Raw genomic sequence first — 14,315 nt, forward strand, 5'->3', positions numbered from 1 at the left:
GCAAGAATATTGGCTCAGAGTCACTTTTGCCTGTTCTGTGAATGTAAGCTAAGTTGAAGGGAAGGCCTAGTGGTTCTTTAATCTGGTTTCAAAGAACCAGTCATCTGCCTCTACCATTGTCCTCACTCGATAATGAAAATCTTTGTGGTGTTGCCAACAAAAATGCTAAGAATGTCCATTAGGCCATTGCAAACCTCAAACCTAGAAGACGTACAAATATATTCTGACCAGATGTTTAAACTCTCCTCTGCTCTCTAGTCTCAGTTCAAAGGAGGAACATCTCAACTCTGACCTTTGCCCTTCTTTTAAAAGCCGTATTGATGGCTAAATCCTCCATCTAATCCCGGGCCTTTACTGCTTCCTCTAAGGACTGGGCATCAGGTGGGATTCAGGATATCTATTCCTAATTACTCTCTCTGTCTCAGCTGTGAGCTGTTCAGATGAAACGCTCAAAATTTCAGAAAACCAGTTGCTTTGTAAAAGAAACAGAATCAGACAATCACATTAATACTACTCAGTGTATTGCAACAGAGACATATGAGATCAGGAGTCTCCAGTCCTTCAGATCTGCTTTACAGGTTTAATTACTATGCAACACCATAACCAAATGTCTGAATTACTTCTTCAGCTTGCCATCAAGTTTGGCCTCATAATGAGCCATTCATCTGATTCAGGTGTGTTGGAGAAGAGATGCATCTAAAAGTTGCAGGATTGGGTTGGAGCAACCCTCCACTAGCTTATCCAGGACTAGACTCATGTACCTTGAGGACACATAACTGTCTCTGGGGACGACTTATCGCTAGAATCCTTCCCAAAGTTAAGCTCGTCTTTCCTTCAGCTTCCAAGGCTCAAACATGGAACAGCTGGGAGTACAACATGCTGACAAAGGCCTACCTTGAGCCTCGATGAAACTTTAAAAAGCTGTCTTCCTCAACATGATGAATAATGCTTTTGCTGTCCTTTTTGACAAGGCTATTTTGCTGCAGAATAAAAGACATTCCTTCTAGTCCAGAAGGGTGAAAAAACAAAACAAAAAAAAGAAAAAGAGATGAATTTATGCAGACAGCAAAGCAGCAGGACGACATGAAGTTTGGGGAGTTCTCACTGAACATCAGCTGCCATTTGTAACACATTTAAAACTATGAAAATAATGGTAATTATCCAGTGTGCAACATTGATGTATCAGAGCTGCTGAGAGGATCCAAATGCATTTCATCTTGAATTTCCTCCATACTGCGTTTAAAATGCATGACAGAAAATCTATCCACAACCTTCAACAGCGGCTGCACACATTCGAAAAATAACACAAACAACTTTGTATGCCAGCAAAAAGAATTTAGAAATGTAGTTATCCACATTGTTGTTGGATTTCAAATTTAAGGGTGCATTCACACCAGCCCTTTTCAGTTTGGTTTAACCAAACTCCAGTTTGTTTGTCCAGAAAGTCCGGTTTGTTTGGGGAGGTGTGAATGCATAATCAAACTCTAATGTGGACCAAAAAAAAAAAGGAGCAAACTTTGGTCCTCCTACAAACCTAAGTCTTAGTTTGGTTGAAGTGAACTTTGGTGTGGTTTGAATGTCAAGTGAACTGGAGTAGGAAGTGAATTACAGCACAGGGCATTCTGGGTAAGTACAACCGAACATGTGTGCATCTAGCGCTAGCAGGAGAAATAACTGGTGGTTTTTTGCCAAAGACAAAAGAAAAATCTTACAACCTCTAAAAATCTGATAAAACTCCATTTTGGATAACAGGCTTGTTTTGGGCAAAATAAAAGCCCTTCCCAACCTTTAGGTAGCACTGCACTGATTGCTGATTTTATTTTTTAATTCTCCATCCTCTTGTGTTTATCCAAACTTCATTCAGGTAACATTTTAAGAGGGGAAACTCTCGACAGCTAAACTTAAACATTTAGATCATGCAAGCTCTGGGTTCCATGTAAAATCGGAATTGATACACAACGTCTTCATTTTAGGATTTAAAACAAATACTAGTTTATTTAGAAAGCACTTTTCACAGACATAAAATCACAAAGTGTTGTACAATAGAAATCAACCTTCAAACTATACAAAGCATAAGAAACACAGGAAGGTTTATGTCTAGAGTTTAAAATAAAGTCGCTTTAATGCCCGACACCAGCAATAATTGTCATTTTTATGTTTGGATGCTTAACCCTGATGTCAATAAAACTATAAGGAGAATGTATGGTTTTTATATGATGGTGAGTTTAGTTGTTTAAGTGCAGAAAAAAAGTTGAACAAAGTTTAACAGACTTACCAGAGGAGAGCTTCATTATCAGCGACGGCTGTCACTGAAGAGTGAATCTGATTGGAGAAATGATTTCACCTGCCAAGTCTCCCTGAGGTTCATTTTAAAAGGATTTCTACTGGAACGTCTAAATCTTTGCATAAACTTTGACAAAAAAAACAAAAAACAAAAAAACACACGTTGAACCATGTTATTTATTCCATCTTCTGAAGAACTGCAGATTAGTTTTCAGACTTCAATAAAAGACAGAAAACTTAGTGTTGAGAACCCTTTTGCTGCTTTAAAGAAATGAAATGAAATAAATTCTCCATCATTTTCAGCCCTCAAGGATTTAAGTGCTGCTAAACGTTTAAAAACTACATACAGTATAACTGCAGCAAGTGACAGAAGATAGATAAGATGCATATTTTAGTGGAAAAAATAACATGTATCTGCATAGAACTTCGTTTAATTTTAACAGATACTGTCCTAAACTGTAGAAAAATAAAATATTGGTGCATGTTTAGTTTTAATTCTGAAACTCCATGCAGCCTTACCTACAAAAGGAAAATTAAAAAAATGAAGAAACAATTTGCTGCACCAAAAGAATCAATGCAGCTACAAATACCAACGTTTCCCCTTTAGATGAGAAGATTAACAGTAAAAAAACCCCAACTCAATACAGTAAAAAATCTAATAAAACCTGTGACCCTGACAATACGGTACATTTCATTTCTTCATAATCTTCCTCAAAGGAGAAAGAACTTTTTCTAAATCCTCACACTGGTCCGGTTTTCTTCCTGTTTGCTTATTTACCTTCTAATTCTTCTGTCTTAGTGACAGCATGTTGGGCAGTAGGCCAAAAAAAAAAAAAAAAAAAAAAACATGAGTAAAGGTGAAAAACAGGATGAAGGACAGAAGAAAAGTCAGGCCTAAAATTCAGTCCAGCTCAGACCTGAGAAATGCTTCATCCTTCAGCTGATCACCTTCAATACACCTGAAATCTCTTGAGAAGGACAAAGATTATCGAGTTTTACCAAGTCACATGTCTGCTTTGCATTCTTAAACCAGTTCATATCAATGCACAAATTCAGTTTATTGATTTATTTATTCGGGTAGAATGCCTGAAAAATTCATAAATCAGAGATAAGAGGATGTGAACAGGGAAATATTCACCTTAATATGGACTGAAGTTGAAAAGTCTACATGAGAACATTCTCAGAAAGGGAGAAGAAATACTAAAACCTTGTTGAAAAGGTAAGAAAGTCTCACAGTAGAATATTGACAAATAGGGGATGAAATCAAGGCTTTTGCTCACAAGTGTCTCTTTAGATATCTAACCCTACTTAGAGTTTTCTAGCATTTCCATCCAGATGCTGTCATCCGTCTCTGCTCTCCAAAAACAACAGCAAAACATGGCAAAAAATGTGATACGACTACTGTACAGCTGATCTTGCATTTTCACTGGAACAGTATAATTTATAATTATTTTGTGTAGCATCTCAGTTATCTTTGATCCCCAAAACTGCATTAACAAAAGCACAGAAAGCAAAGTATCTATGTAGGTGCGCTCAATTTTTTTAGAAGAATCAATCGTTTTCACATGGGCTTTACAAATATATATTATAAAGCTATAGAAGTATAACTTTGCAAGTCTTCTAATTTTATCTTTAAAGCTTAGATGAGGTCTAAGGGAACATTAAATCAGAGAACGTCTAAACATTTTTGTGCTTTTTAAATTATTTCGCTTATACCATCAACTGGAAATATAGAATTTTCTGAATTTGGTACGTTTACACAGGGCAAATATTTTTGTTATTTTTCAAATAAATCACTAATTTTCTTTAATGTAAGGGACCTAATGAAGTGACCAGGAGGACCAAACACCCCAGGGTTAAAGAACACACCTCTGACTGTGGATTTTGTCCATCAGAGTGTCACCTGTGGCGTCTTCCCACTGCTGCAGGAACTGTTGGATGGTCCTCAAACTGTGCACAGCGAGGGGCGGAAAGCAATGATATATGCACTTCAAAAACCAGCAGGATGTCAGCCTGGATATGATCAAACCAGGCAGAGAAAAACGGACAAATTGGTCTCACAAGAGGCTTCTTACTCCACTGTTCCAACAGAAAACCAACACAAAAATCAGCAGCAACGCTTACCTCGCCTTTGTGGGTGTTTTGCACTATTTAGAAAGTCAGACAGACACAGTTTCACTTGTGTATTGGATTCTCTTTAGTACTTTACATTTAACAGGAAAATACAAGGGTCTGTTTTCAGCAGGATACAGGAAATTTAACAGTGCTCTGTACATTACAATATTATAGTCAGTGTGGTGGTAACTTGGTCCAGGAAAACTGGAGCCGTGAATGTCGTGCACAGTTCACTGTGTGGTCGTGAAGGTGGGGAATACAATTCAAAATTCTCATTTACATACTGTACGGAGTCTCTGTTAGCAGCTTGAAGAAAACACAAAATCAGGAACAAGATACAAAAAAAAAAGACAAAATGCATGAAGAGGAAAAAAATCTAACTGTTGAATATTTAATGCACGAACAAGTCAGGGAAATTCAGAATTAAGAAGCTGTTTGATATTTTCTACTTTGTGTTTCAACGGTCACCAGTTTGGGCTCATAGTCACATTTAACAGAGAACTGCCAGGTTTGTTTGGGTCGTCTACATTCATCCTGAGATTTAAAGTAAAAACAGAAACAATCTGAACTGACAAACTGACAAATGAAGTTCATGCTGTGGTTGAACAGTAAGCAAACTTTAGATGCGTTTCGACTGTAATTACTGTAGGTATCTGTTATAATCTTTCAGGTTTACTTCAGCCCCGCCTAGTGGCTTTTTTTAAGAAGGGGAAAATTGAGTAGTTCTTCCTCAGTTTTCCAGAATAAAATCCTAATCTCTGGTGGCTAAGAAAACACTCTTCAAAATCTTCACAGAAATGTTTAACAGGGAAAAAGGTAGATTCATTTGAGATTGCAAAGTTCTACAGTAATGAGCCTCTTGGTCTTTACACTCCAAAATATAAGTAAAACCAAAGTTCATAAAATTGTGCGACTTTTTAAAATGAATTCTAACGGTAGATGTCGACAAGAAAAATAAATTCTTGCTGGGATTAGAAATCGGAGTTTTACAGCGCCGAAATTGAACTGAAGAAGAAACCATGAAGAAGAAAACGACAGGAAGTAGTTGGTTGGAGGAACATGGGCAGTACGTTTTTTTAATGACACCGCATGAACAAACGTATTCATGTGTGATTTTAATTGCGTTTCTTATTTAATGGAAGTGTTGCAACTGCAAAATGTTGTTTTTGTCGACATTAGTGGAATATCGACTAAGTTTTGTGCACATTTGTAATGGAGACGCTACAGAGGGCCTTATTTACCTGCGACTTTGGCAGCTGATACAGAAAAAGGCAAAGGCCAAAACACAAATAAAATCCCTCAACAACAGAAAAGTAGTCCATGATTAATTTAAAGTGTTTTACAATTGCTCTTTTCCACTTACATTTTTCTGACGTTTTAAAATGTAATATCTATGAAACGTTATATTCTGCATGACGACAAACACTAATAATTCCACAACGAATTAAATGAAGTTATGAGCTGCTGTAATAAAGATTACTGAGAGAACCAAGACTAAAACCAGAGACTGTAAACCCACCTTGAATGTTTGGTGTGATCTTAAAAATCCTACCTGACCACCAGGGCTGTTTTCTGCTGCTAAACTTCTCTTGAAACTTTCCCTTAGGGAAAATGTCGAGAGAACGTAGATTCTAGAAAAAAAAGTCTACAGTCGAAACGCACCTTTAGACACCCAAAAGTAATGTTTCACCTTGCAATCAAAACAGTTTTACAACTCACTCATTTTTCTCACACAGAACATAAAGAAGACATGCAGTAAAGCAAGTACAGTAAACTCAATCCAGGATGTATGAATATCAGCTGTGAGTCTATGTACATGTGGACGGGCTAAAGCAATATTTTACTGATAGTTGTAAATGTTAAGCTAAATTAAAGCCGGTTTTGTTCCAATATTTACAATGTTAGCAAACAGTTCCACCATTTAACTGCCACACAATCAAATAGTAAATATCAAGCTGAGAGAATTAAATATGTCTAGTTCAGTTTCTCCTGTGAAACATGTGTTTGCATAATATCTCTGGATTGTGTCTAATTTAAGAACATAGGGGATGAAAAGCAGGTAAGATGATGCTGATTATAAAAGGGACTTTAATAAGCCAAAATCAGTCAGTAAGTTGGGTAAAAGGAAAAAAAAATCAAAAAAATCAAAGCCCTTAAAATCCAGAGTAGGGAATTAGAGGAAACCGTCCTAGAAAGTAATTTTTGATCTCATGGTTGTCTCATTAGTCCCTAGTAGAAAATGTTTTATGTGAGATCAGAGCTGGAAAAATGTTAACCTTCAAAAGTCATCTCTAAAAAAAAGAAATGGTTGTCTGAAATGAAAGCTATCTGTCTGGACGGTGATATTCTGTTTGAACTCTCAGTTTCTAAAGTTCTTTAATTCTCCGACTAATATTTATGTTCAGTGTCAGGTACATTTAAAAAGGCAACAATTAACACAACTAAAATAGATGGCTTGATTTCAGCTGCTCTGGCTTGTCTGTAAAGTGAACACAACCTCACAAATACACACACACACACACACATTTCACACAGCCAGCGGCAACGTTTTCTTCTCTTCTTCCTTGTCTCGCTGTTCGTTAACACGCTGTGGTCCTGCTCATATTGTTTAGTTTGGGGCAACTTTGCAAGCTTTAGCTTATTTATTCCAAGTTTATTGGAACTTATTAATAAAACATGGAATTCATATATACCGTGATGCGGCTAAAAGAATCGGACAGCATGAAATGGCTGTGATGTAAATGATGAAACAAAATCAATAATATATTCGGTGACCTTCTTTAAGGGTGTTTCACATTTCTGTGGAGTTTAGAGGAGGAGAGTCAGTCTGAATGTATTCGAAATGTTCACTCAGTCAAAATAACATTTTCACTGGAGAACCAAGCAGGGGATGGCGGCACAGACTCTACTTCACTGCCACAACACTTCAAAATTGTGGAGGATATTCCCAGTTATTTGCTATAAAAACCTCAAAATGTTAACTTAAATCTGAGCTGATGGTCAGCAAATTTTGCGGTTTTGACAAAAACTTCAAGTTTAACTTTAAAGAATTTGAGAAAGTTAAACGTTGCTACAATATGTATGACTTAAGAGTGAATGACTAGGCGATTCAAACACAGCTCAACTGGTGTATTTCTGTTTCCTACATTCTCAGAAGCTTTAGGCTCGCAAAACTTGAAAAGGGAAATAAATCATCAAAAATATTGATCTGTTCAAACTTATGCATAGCAAATTCCCACATCGAACAGTCAAATGAGATTCCAGAGCAATAAAAATCTACATCTGTCACAGCAGTACAGTGGAGAAACTTTGACCGACCACAAGATTATAAAGATCCCAAGAGTTCAACCAGATTCCCATTTCTCCTCCTTGGAGAAACAAACTTGCAACATTTTAAGCAACTCCAGTTTGACAGAATTATATACAAAGAGGAATGTCTGTATGTATGTAAGCCCAACATGACATGCGAGTAAAGCATGGTAACATTTTATTAGTTTAATAATGTGTATGAATAATTGTTTAATTACATTATAAACATGTACAAATTTGGAAAAAGTTGGCTGATTGTGCCTTAGGTTACCTTTTCATGCAACACTCGTCTCTTCAGGCTGGAGAATAGCTGTAGTGTTTTACTTTAATGCTGTACTAAGCCGTCTCAAGCCTCCTAACAGTGAGAAAACAGTGTCTGCACTGATATAAGTGAACTGTGACCGTTTTTATAAGGCATCAGATTTGTCAGGAACACCAGGAACTGTAGTAGGGCACTGCTGTCATCTACCTACTAAATGTAGAAAATGTACGTAATGAAGATGAGTACAAATCATGAATGTGCTACACCGACAACAACAAAGGTTTTGCCATTAAAAGAATGCTTTTTCTACTTTGGCAAAAACAAAATTATTTTAAAACAGGTTTTAATTAGAGTCTTTGACAGTTACTTGTTCATCAAAGGCCTCTTTGTTTGGAGTAGGTACAGTACTGCAGAGTCCTGCTGAGCCACTGAAACACATTAACCCTTGTTGTACTCCTGTCCATGTCAGGATTTTGTAAAAGTCAAATCCTGAAAAACTGGAGCTGGAGCAGCTCTCATATGTCTCCATGGCTCAGCTTCCAAGTGAAACATGTTTCCTATAGCCAAGATTTACAGACGTCTCTTGTGACTGAGATCCTCTGGTCGAGTCTTTGGCTTCTTGCATTCTCTCCTGTGTGAGGGTGTATGAGATTACAGCACTGTGCAAACTACATGGAGCAAACCCTAACCAGAACAACAATTGTTGGCCTTAAAGTTTGTGAAAAACCATCTTTCACTTGCTTGAAAAAAGGGAAAAAATAGAAAGGAACTGTCTCTTTAGAAAGTCGAGAGCAGAGCTTTCACAATGCACCTCCAATCTTAGGCTATTTCTTTTATTCTGCGCATGTAATCATGGAGTTCCTCTGGGTCTTTAAAGCCCATATCCTGGCAAACCCACTGAATGTCCTCTTCGTCTGCTATGGGGATGGAGTTATAGGGCAGCTCCTCTGTGGGGAGGGTGGTAAAGGTGGTAAACTTGACTCTCTTGCGTTTGGAGGTGGGTGAACTGGCCTCCTCGCCGTTATCTTTCGTTGAACCGCCAGAGCTGCCGTCACCCCTTCCATGGACCTGACTATGAACGCTGGTCTGGGAACTGCCACTACTGTGGTGGTCCCCATGGCAGCAAGTTTGTACCCCCTCCAAAGGGTTGCTGGGACTTTCCACCTGCTGTGGAGACAGGTCGCATTGGGCCCTGAGCGGCTGGCCGTTTCCAAGGAACACCCAGTGGTGAGAATGGTCCATGTTGGCCTGGCCTTCAGGCGGGATGCGCTTATGGCGGTATTTAAGCACAAAAACAATGCAGTTGATTAGAAACACCAATATAGCCAAGCAGAAGACGCCTAGTAGAGCATACATGCCAATCTCAAGATCAGTCATGTTGCGTGGCGAATGCACAAAATCATCCCCTTCCTCTTCATCACTCTCAGTCGGCCGCTCTTGGTTGCTAATGGTGGGGAAATTAGTGTAATCAATGGGAACACTGGCAGGCTGCTCATTAGAAGTATCATAAATTCTTCCACTGATGTTGGGATCAATGATTGTCCGCCTGGTGACAGATGCCAGCTCAATCTCGCCCTCTGTGGTCGTTTCTTCCTCCGAGTCTTCCTCGGGGCCAAAGCGGACCTTGACATAAACTGCAGCAGATGCAATGACGCTTTTGCGTTTGGTCTTCTGGCAGGCTTCGCAGATGGTCATCTCTACACGCACCATTTCTCCTGATCCCTCGCCTTCTGCTACCACCACAGGCCACCGTTGCTGCGGCTCCTGGGATACTGACACAACTTTGTCATCCAGAGTAGAGGCATTGAGGTTGTAGTCTTTGGGATCAAAGTAAATCAGGGGGGCGGCGGTGTTGTCACTGAACAGCATCCAGACAGACAAACTGGCCTCCTGTCAGGGAGAAGAGAGACAGATTACATTTTTAGTTTCAACAAAAATAAGTTTTGACCCTTTGCAGGATTTCATATGAATGCAAGTTTCTCTGTTCCATTTAAAGATGGAACAGAGATGACCTAAAGATGACCTATTATGCTTCCTTGAACAGGTAAGAATATGTCTATGAGTTATTTAAAGCATGTTTAAATTTGGTCATAATAGCATTAGAGGATGACCATAAGATGGCCCAACTCACATTGTAAATGTGAAGACATTTAGCAAACCTTTATCTCATTAGTAACTGCTAAATTAACTAGTATCGATTCTTTAAATGTTTCCGTTTGCGATCTCAGTGAATAAATTCAGTTAGATTTTCCCTACCACTGCGATCCTCTGAAGGGTGAATGAGCACAAAACTATTTACAGACATTCTCTTTATGGTTTCTTTTATTTTCTAAGTAGGAAGCAGAGCTACAGCATCAGGTTTGCAAAGATTACTGTCAAACAAACGTGTCATGGCTGTCGAGTTCTGCAGCAAGAGGAAGTAAAGAGAACACAGTTTTAACCAGATCGGATCTTGGTTGCGTCATTAACTTGTAGCCGAGACAGAGCAGCAACATCATTTACTGCACCAAAGATACAGCTCATACAGGATACTTGGCTTAAAATGCATCTTCATTAGATACTATTTTTTGTTTAAATCAGTTCACAACAGAAAATCGATTACCAAGAAAACCTAGTTCTTCAGCGTGGACCGTGGCTAACTCCAATGTTTTGTTAAAGGGGAAACATCAAGTAAAATCAACTTAGCCTCACACAAAAAATATACCTGAAGTGTTGCATTTATTCTTTTATGCATGTTTAAGAAATCCTTTAATCGCCAAGGCAACAATTCATCTAAGCAAAATGCCTGGGTGGTCCTAGCCCCGCCTTTGAGGCACAGCTCCTCCTCTGAACTGCAGATTCCAAGCTTCTACCTCACAAAGCAGCCCTTCCTGACTTAGCTCCTTCAGACTAGCCAGCAGAAATGAGCAAACACATGGTGGAACTGCGTATCTGTTGAGCTCATTGTAGGAGCTACACTTTTCAGTGAAATGCTGGTAAAATTTTTGTTAAAGGGTTAATAGAGGAGAGCAGTTCTGATGACAAGCTGTGAACTCTTCCTGTATTTATATCATTCAGAGGAACTTTCAAATTCCCAACTCTGAGCATCTTTGACAGTCTGGACTCACTCCATTACCCTAAACCTCAGGAGATTTTCTGAAACAACCGGACAGTCCTCCCCAAATTAAAGTCTTAACATGCAAAGGAACTTCTTGTCTCTGATGCACACAAGAACAAACCAACTTAAAGGTTGACTTTGTTTGTGCTGGTAAAGAAGAGGTGCCGACAAAGATGCACCATCAGTACGTGTATCAAATGATGAGTCTGTCTCTTTGTGTTTATCGACCACGATGGTCTCATCTCTTCTTTTCTTTCACTCTTTACGTCCGTACTCCCTCTGGAGAAAGACTGGTTGAAAATGTGCCACAAAGTCCTGCCATCCCTGTAATCAGGCAGCATTTGATGGTTAGCAGCTTGCTTAAACGTCAGCTAACATCCAGTCGGACAGATGACAAGAGAGGCAGGATTTTGTTTCAACAGATTTCTGAAGGCGTCTATCAGATGTACACCCACTTTGCTTCAGGTTCGGAGACACAATTCTAAAAAGGCAAACCTGTCATCTCAGTAAAAAAAAGCAATAATCTGGCTGTGATTATAAATAATGCACTGAATCTGAACCATTTGCTTTTATAAATCCATATAATGTCATCATTTAAATGAGCTCATTTGATTAAGTTTCACTCTTATTACATGCCTAAACGGAACAGACTGCATTATAAAATATGCATGAGTTGAGCAAATATTTGTACCATCTTAGATTGTGAATAAAATGACTTAGATTCTATTATTTCAAGTGTAATTTATCCACCTGTGGAAGCATAACCCACCCTGACAAAATTAGAAAAATGTCAAAGTGGGTGGAGTCAAGACATACAGGGGGCGTGGTCAAGTGTGGGGATGAGCAGAAGGGATTAGTCTAGCGACTATCGCCACGGTGATGCTCACTATTCCAACTCCTGACTTTCCACTTGTGCTGTGTCTGAGTGAGATAGTTCTATGTCTCACTCAGACAAAAACGATAACCAAGCTGGGCCGCTAAAACACACAGGATTATTCATCTGCAGTAACCACTGTTCAACCAAAGGAGGGCAGCACTGAGATGATTTTAGGCAATATACTGCAGAACTAAACAAATTTAAACAAAAATGTCATAATTTGCACAGAAACATAAAGATAGAACCCTAGATAACCTAGTTTATCAGCAAAAGAAAGTTGATTTAGGGTTAACTTGCACTTGGTTTACGATGGAGAAAAATGAAAAGGCGGCTTTTGTTGGTAAACGTCTATCAGGATTTATGTGTTTCATTCATTTCTACAGTAATAGTGGACATTTAGAAAGTTTTCCAGTGAAACGAAGTCAAATGGCTTGAAATAGCTTCAGCCAGCAGCCTGGCGAGAGATGTGCCGCCGGAGGAATTGGCTGCCTTTTACGGCCTGGCCTTGGAGAGCACTTAGGACAATACATTACAATAATTAAATTTCAAGGTGGCCGAGAAGCGGAAAGCAGGAAAAATTGGGATTTAATGCCTGCTTCTCCTTCACTCATGCTCAGTGTGGATGTTGCTGCATTTTTAGCAACATTGGAGGAGGGTGAACATATGTTCACGTTCTATTCTGGGTGAAGCAAGGATCCCAATTAATCCTTCCCACAGATCCACCTCCCTCTCTATGCCTTTTGCTTTGCACAAACAAATAAAACAAAATCTACATATTGTTGCTGTTAATTTGAAGAGCAAAATCTATCTTGTGGAATACATTTGGACATATTTTAGGAGTGTTTTTGCTCCAGGCTCAGTTAGTATTGAGTTTGCTGTAAAGGAACAGAGTGGAAACTTATTAGTTCGGCTTTTATCTGGCATCCTCCCTGACTGCTGCCGAACACTGACAGCACATTAAGCACTTCACTGCTTAAAAGAGAAACTGCTGCATGCTTGTTGACAACCTTTGGAACAAATTTATTTCACCACTCGGTTGAAATAGACAAGGAATTATTATAAAAATGTCTGAGGTCTTGATACTGAAGGATTCTGTATTCTATTAGTGACCAGTTAGTTTGTTTGCATTTTTTATAATATAATTTTGTTCAAGTTTGTGGACAGTAAATACATGAATCGGAATTAAATACTTAAATAAGCAGAAACTAAATATCATCTTTCATTTGTATGTTGATAAAAATGACCAAGCATTCTGGACATCGACATGATGTGGCGGTGATGCTTACAGGATTGGGCTGCACTGAAAAAACAACAAATGTGAGTATTTTTACATAGTTTATTGGGAAAATATCTTAGTACGCTTGAAATAAGACTAAGCTGACTAAACTGACTATATATTGTTTGGTTAAAACAAGATATGAGAGTTTGTTTTAAGTAAATAATCCCTTAATATTGATGAAAAAGTATCGACTCACTTATAACATGGGAGGAATGTATTGTTATAAGTGAAATAATCTACCAGTGGAGCTAGCACTTTTAAAAAATCAATATTAAGGAATTATTGGCTTAAAACAAGATCCTAAATCGTCCTGAAAACTTACACGCTGGTTAGTTTTGTCTGATTTCAAGTGTACTAAAATATTTGCACTAGAAACTGGACAAAAAAAAATACTTGGTAAGATTTGGTGTTTGTGCAGTGTCCAGATGAGCAATCCCTGCAGCTTCTCTGTCACTGGGAAAAGGGCCAACTCCAGATGTCCAGGGAGAAATCATGCATTCAACTCTCCAAAAACCTCTCACTGACCAAGGTCCGCCTGCAGCAACGCAGCCGTCCCAGTTTTATTTTCACCAAGACATTCCCTGTGTAGCCAAATAACTGCAGATAGACGGAGTGTGAACAGAACGAGTTAGAGAAAAGGCTAACTTTGGTTCATGGACAAAAAGTGATTGGGCTTCTTTTTCCATAGTAAGCCAATGGCATTACACTGCAGCAAATTTTGAATGTTTGAATTTGAATTTTTGTTGTTTTATATGTTAACACTAATTCCAGTAGTGACAGAGCACAGTCTGACATGGTTCAAAAGATCCACCTTAATGTTGGCGAGTCTTTCGCTTTAGCTTCATTTTGTTACGGTGGCCCAGGAAGGTCAACAAAATACAAAATCATAATGAAACCCATGTAAAAATGGAAGTTTATGCTAAAACAGAAGTTATGGCAAAAATAAAACTTATGGTAACAATAACTTTATGCGAAAAAAAAACAAAAAAAAAAACAGAAGTTTGTGTTTATCATGTTATAATAAAATTTAAGCTAAACTGTTATGGTAAAAATTATTTTTTTGTTTGCTAAAACAAATGTAATGCTAAAATGT

The 14,315-nt window shown here is 38.4% G+C and overlaps 1 protein-coding gene across 1 annotated transcript in view; it reads right to left on the bottom strand.

Annotated features, from left to right (window-relative positions):
• Positions 1-4,456: 4,456 nt before the first annotated feature.
• The window catches only part of tmem132e (transmembrane protein 132E), a gene marked incomplete at its 5' end in the record, with an annotated part of 75,696 nt that continues 65,837 nt past the window's right edge, over positions 4,457-14,315 (bottom strand). Inside the window, one exon of the mRNA XM_015056198.1 lies at positions 4,457-9,859. Coding sequence (XP_014911684.1) covers positions 8,789-9,859 — 1,071 coding nt within the window. The remainder of the gene's footprint in view (positions 9,860-14,315) is intronic.

This window comes from Poecilia latipinna, unplaced genomic scaffold (assembly GCF_001443285.1).
Source record: "Poecilia latipinna isolate Pla-1442-1.1 unplaced genomic scaffold, P_latipinna-1.0 Scaffold1365, whole genome shotgun sequence".
NCBI classification, from domain to species: Eukaryota; Metazoa; Chordata; class Actinopteri; order Cyprinodontiformes; family Poeciliidae; genus Poecilia; species Poecilia latipinna.